The sequence below is a fragment of the Dermacentor silvarum genome, chromosome 3 (assembly GCF_013339745.2).
Source record: "Dermacentor silvarum isolate Dsil-2018 chromosome 3, BIME_Dsil_1.4, whole genome shotgun sequence".
In the NCBI taxonomy this organism is placed as follows: Eukaryota; Metazoa; Arthropoda; class Arachnida; order Ixodida; family Ixodidae; genus Dermacentor; species Dermacentor silvarum.
Window position 1 is genome coordinate 105,863,324 of NC_051156.1, and position 5,299 is coordinate 105,868,622.

Here is a 5,299-nt window from a genome sequence, read left to right on the forward strand (position 1 = left end):
TAGCGCCCAAAAGAGTTGCCCGAAGCCAATGGCAAACAGGGAAATGCAGGGTACTAAATAAAAGAATGGTGTTCTGCTAACGAACGAACCGATTTTCAAAATTTTTCAAAGAAAGTAAGGATGCAAAAAGTGTGCTTCGACATCCAATCCATCCTCGAGGGTGGAATTTTCCCGAGTGTGTAGGAAAGTCGATCGTTATTGCTTGGTGCTTGCAATTTACCAATTAAAATGGTGCCGAGTATGTGCAGAAGTGAGCGAAACTTCACTAATCGTCTGGTCAATCAGCCTAAATGCTTTAAACGACATCGCTGGTACAAAGAAATACCATACAAAACGACTTTTATTCACGCGCATATATAAAAAGTGGGAATAGCTTCAAAGGAAGCATTCTTGCATCAGAAATATTCTTATAAAGTAGTTTCGCAGAAAAAATGGCCGCTCACGGCAGTGCCAGGCGCTACGGTGGCCGCTTGCGTGGACGAATGTTTACAGCCACGCCGTGGTCACTGGGCTCGTGTTTGAGAGACCGCGCAGCAGCTCTGTCACGGCAGTACTGCCGAGCCCACCAGGAACGCTAGCACAGACGAAGATACCATTAACGTCAAAGACTGGCGGGACGAGATGGTGACGTCACCGTGGCCACTCTTGGGGCCTTTGGTAGGACCCGTGTCCTCGGCTGGCTTGTCGGGGGTCAGATGGTCGGCGCGGCACAAGCCCAGCTCGGCGACGCAGGTCGTGTACCTGGGGCAGGACGAGCACGCGGGACCCGGCACGTAGACGGCCGTGCCCGGATGATTGCCCGGCTCGTCGTAGTTGCACGCGTACAGGTTGCGCGTGACGCCGTCGCTGGACTCGACGAGTGCGAAGCCGCAGCCGACGTACTGACTCCGGGACCAGACGAGCTGAACACATGAGGATAGCGACCGTAAGCATTTACTTCGACGTCCCGTGCCATTTTCTAAAGCGACATTACTAAAGAAAACGTACAGCGTCCTATCCTCCTCCGTCTATAGATAGTAGCCAACAAAACAGACGCTGTCAAAATTCATGACGTCATGGATGGATGGTGTTGGAAGCTCGAGTGGGCACCACCACTCATCTCTCGTTTTCCGTTGTTTATAACTTACCGAGCCTTCGCTCACCGTAATAATGAACTAAATGGTGTTAGCGGTGGGTGATCCACAAGTTTAGTTCAATCTAATAGTATCTTTAGTACCCCTCTAAACAATCCCTCCACCTGATCCATGACCATGACCTAATTAGGACATCTTAAATTTGAAAAGCTTTTATCGTATTTCGGCCGCTTTATAACAGAACAGTTCCCGGAAATTGCTAAGTTGATTCCACTTCCCTTAAAATGTCATGGGATCCTTACCTGTTCATTGACAATATAAACTCTACAAGAAACAGACGTTGTAAAAACGCATGATATCAGTATACGACAGATGGTGCCGGAATTTCGAGGTGTCGACATTACCATCTTCTGTATCCGCGTTTTATGGCTTATCAAGCTCGCTCTTGCAATGAATGCGGCATTCTTGCTATTGCATAAAGGCACTTTACTAACGCGCCATGATTTTCAATATTCTTCTCCAATGCCCCTTGATGATACCTGAAATGTGCCCGTCTAACAGGGGCTGACTCCCACCCACCTGGGTGAAATGTTCGCAGGAGGCTTCATCTCGGCCACTGGTGTTTCTGTACGACTCGATGATTCTTTTAGAGCAGCCGGCATGCTCGCTGAACCAGGCGGCGACGCAGGCCTCGAATCCCGTGTCGTTGGCGGTGCCCGGCAGCGTCTGGAGGCACAGGTTCTGGCCCTGCTCGATGAAGTCACGTGCCTGCAGGACTTCCTTCTGAGGCGCGCACTGTTCCACGTACGACTGCGCCACTTCCGCCAGGTCTGCGCACGTTCCATGGGGAACATTAGGCATTAGTCTGGGTGATATCGTTAACCTCCGCACACACAACCTCTTCGAGCGTCTGACATTTGTCACGTAAGTTAGTTTTGGTATGTAAAACCTCAATAAAGAAGTTAAGACGTTTGGTTGATCGGTCACAGAAACCTCTAAAGGTCAACGTTAAATTTATATCGCCTCATTAGCGTAAACCAATACACGCAGACCAACTCGTTATTTTTCCTTCGCAGAGTTGGATACCTCAAAATTCTGATTCTGCGCGGAACATTTAACGCGAAGCGCATGGTAGCCTTTTTTAATACGCTGGGACAAATTTTTATCTGTTAATAGTTCGGCAATCGTATTACTAATTATTAATTTAATCTTAATTATTCTTGGTCAAGTAAGAATATATTGGGATTTTTGTACAATATTTGGGATATCTGCCATAGGAACAACGCAGTAACGGTCACGTAACGCGCGGAGAGACTCTCTTTAAGAGCACATATAGACGCGCAGAAAGTTAACTCGAATCGCGCTCGGCGACCAGTGAGGCTGGCGCGTGTAAAACTACACACCTCATCGTGAGGAGGCGTATTTGCTCACCTGGGTCCCACGTGGTCTCGCACATGTCTGCCGCGGGTTCGAAGTCTGGCAGCTCTCCTTTGGCGACGAGGCTGCGGTACTCGTTGTGCGCCTTGACGACGGCCGCCTGCTGGTCACCGTCGAAGCCTCGCTCGCGGACCGTGCACGGAACCACGAACTCCGCCGGAGGATGCAGCCAGCTGACCGCCAGATCAGACCGTCGTTCGCCGGCTCGTTTCGCCGAGACGTTGTGGGGCTTGTGGGTGGCCGCGACCAGCAAGAGGAGCAGTCGTTCACGGAGGCAGCGTCCCATGGCGTCCTCTTCTGCCTGCTCGTGAGAACGGCGCGTGTCGCCCGTGCCCTGGCAATGACGCTGCTGCTTCCATACCTAATGTAAAGGGCAAAGCTGCTTTATGATGATGATGATATCTCTATCATGGCTAGTACACACTAAGGGGCATAGGCCAATAAGAATACGCCAGGCCCCGCTCCCCGTGACCCTGCCGTATTCTCGGGCAAAGATGGGGAAGACCTTGAGGACTTGGTCAGCCTGTGCGAACACGTCAGCCGCAATAACCGGTGGGACCCTACTATCATGCTCGCCAACGTAGTCTTTTACCTCGGTGGCACACCTCGAGTTTGGTTTTGGAGACGCGAAGATGAGCTCACCAGTTGGGATTCGCTTAATCAAAAGCTCCAAGACTTGTTCGGCAACCCCTACGGTCACCAACTTGCCGCGCAGAAGGCGATATTCGGCCGTGTGCAGACGTCAACAGAGCCATACGTCACGTACACTCGGGACGTCTTGGCTCTGTGCCGCAAAGTTGACGCACACATGACTGAGCCAGACAAAGTTTCCCACATCCTCAAAGGCATTGTGGATGACGCCTTCAACTTGCTCAGTTTTCAACAACGTGGCGACGGTGGATGCAGTTATAATAGAGCTGCCGCCGCCTGGAACTCGCTAAAAGCCGACGTATCGTTTGGAGGGTCGTCGGTATCGTTGACTCCGCTCTTCCCAGTGAATCCATGCGTGGGCTCCTCGTCAGTCGGTCCTGCGAGCTGTTCGGTCGTTGATTAATACAGCACTCACGCTTGTGATAACATTTATGCAATGTGTCCTTTCACCTAGTTCCCCCCATTATCATCCCCCATTGTGACCCTATTTCTTCCCCTCTTCCCCTCCATTACGTAGAGTAGCAGGCCTGATGCTCCATTTTCCGGCCGACCTCTCTAGATTTTCAAATAATTAAACTATTTCGTACCCATAAGCAGATCAACCTTAAACAGAGGCCCAGTTGTCATGTCTTTGGTCGAGTTTTGCTTTGGAAGAAAGATAAAAAATTAGCCGCGTATTTTTGTGCTTCGTTGCAAATGACCGACAAGGGCGTCTGTGTGGCGGTGCTACATCAGTACGCGGCGTGAAAAAAAAAAAGAAACACTATTCACATCTGTGCTGCTTCGCGCCAGCTTCACAAGTCGTGAAGTGGCGCACTGTTTTAACCCTGTTACATTCTATAAGGGAGATACGGCGCCCATCTTACAATTCGAATTAGGTTCCGTGTAATCGTGGCATGTTGCTCTAGGTGCAAAACAATTTCGGACAAGAACAAATTATGCACGTGCTGACGTCTTCATCTGTCAATGACTTCAAGCAGGACGCCGTGTTGTTACCACAACAATTTGCACTGCGACACCATTTGAGGTTGAGTCCGGTTACTTCAATATATAAATATTTTACAACGAGCACAGACATGAATTTAAACAATAAAATGTTGTCATTTGCGCAAACCTAACAATAATCATCACAGAAATGACATTCACAAGTTGAACGATCACCATTTCGCACAAATCTAGGGAAATATATGGAAATTTTCCCTCTGAGTTACGGGAAAACTGGCTTCGGAGGTTGGCCGCAGTGGAGCCTTGAGTCCATGGTCTTCGTGATCAAGTATTTCTTTGATGAAGATGGCCAAGAATTTCTGAGCTCTACCTCGGCACACCGTTGGGGCGCGATCCATCCTTCCCAAGAGTTTCATTGGAGGGCGGATGCGGGTACCTTGTTCACAGGTTTTTGCTTTGTGTATTGTGTGGCTAGAAATTTCCAGAAAGTTACACAGAGATACGTCGATATACAAAATAAAAATAAACGGGCCTAATTGAGCTTCTATATTTGAGCTTGATCGAAAGAAGTGCAGTTGTGCACGCACGTAATCTGCATAAAGCATAATGGCGGCGAGTCTATTGCAAATACAGAATGAGTGATCAGAGGAAGGGAACGCAATCAAGGAAGAGAAGATTTGGCGGTTGTGGGGAGATTATGAAATATGTAGGCATACGATTGGGTCAGCTATTGGAAGGCACAGTTAAATGGAGGTCCCTGAAGAAAGCCTGCGTCCTGCGGTGGACGTGAGCTATATAGGCTGTTGTTGTTAATGAGTGTGGTGATGATGATGACGACGATGATGAACGATAAACTAAGTCCTGCGCAAATTCGCATACGTTTGCATCTGCCATGAACGAAAAGTTAGTGTGGAGGAAAACAGTGCTGACCATCTTAACGAACTTATTTCGTTACAAGAACGCGACAGCACAGGAAGCCAGTTCATTGAGGCACTAATATTCGCGGAACGAACGGCGCCGCGAGCCGGCTCGATGGTGTGATTTAACCAGGCGCCGTCGTGTGCGGCAACTACACACTAAAGAAAATTGCACCCTTAAGAATGTTTTGTCGTGTTTATATCTCACCCCCTTAAATCCTTAGAGAAGGGTGTTTAAGCCAACTAATACGCCCATGTTAAAGGGTCTTTTTTTTG

At 48.9% G+C, this 5,299-nt stretch overlaps 1 protein-coding gene across 1 annotated transcript; it reads right to left on the reverse strand.

The window, feature by feature from the left end:
- Window positions 1–542: 542 nt before the first annotated feature.
- On the reverse strand, window positions 543–4,504 carry LOC125944317 (CRISP/Allergen/PR-1-like). The gene is made up of 4 exons (XM_049664687.1): window positions 4,373–4,504; window positions 2,505–2,871; window positions 1,653–1,903; window positions 543–902 (listed from the first exon to the last, which is right to left on the reverse strand). Exons 1-4 carry the CDS (start codon window positions 4,502–4,504, stop codon window positions 543–545), a joined length of 1,110 nt encoding a protein of 369 aa, XP_049520644.1.
- Between the last annotated feature and the right edge of the window lie 795 nt (window positions 4,505–5,299).

Bases quoted from the DNA above. Each gene is read 5' to 3' on its own strand.
- LOC125944317 (XM_049664687.1), bottom strand. From the start codon at position 4,504: ATGGATCGCGCCCCAACGGTGTGCCGAGGTAGAGCTCAGAAATTCTTG. The intron at 2,872-4,372 runs GTAACTCAGAGG...CCTTTACATTAG, and splicing joins CCTCCGAAGCCAGTTTTCCC to GTATGGAAGCAGCAGCGTCA. The intron at 1,904-2,504 runs GTGAGCAAATAC...GAACGTGCGCAG, and splicing joins CGAGACCACGTGGGACCCAG to ACCTGGCGGAAGTGGCGCAG.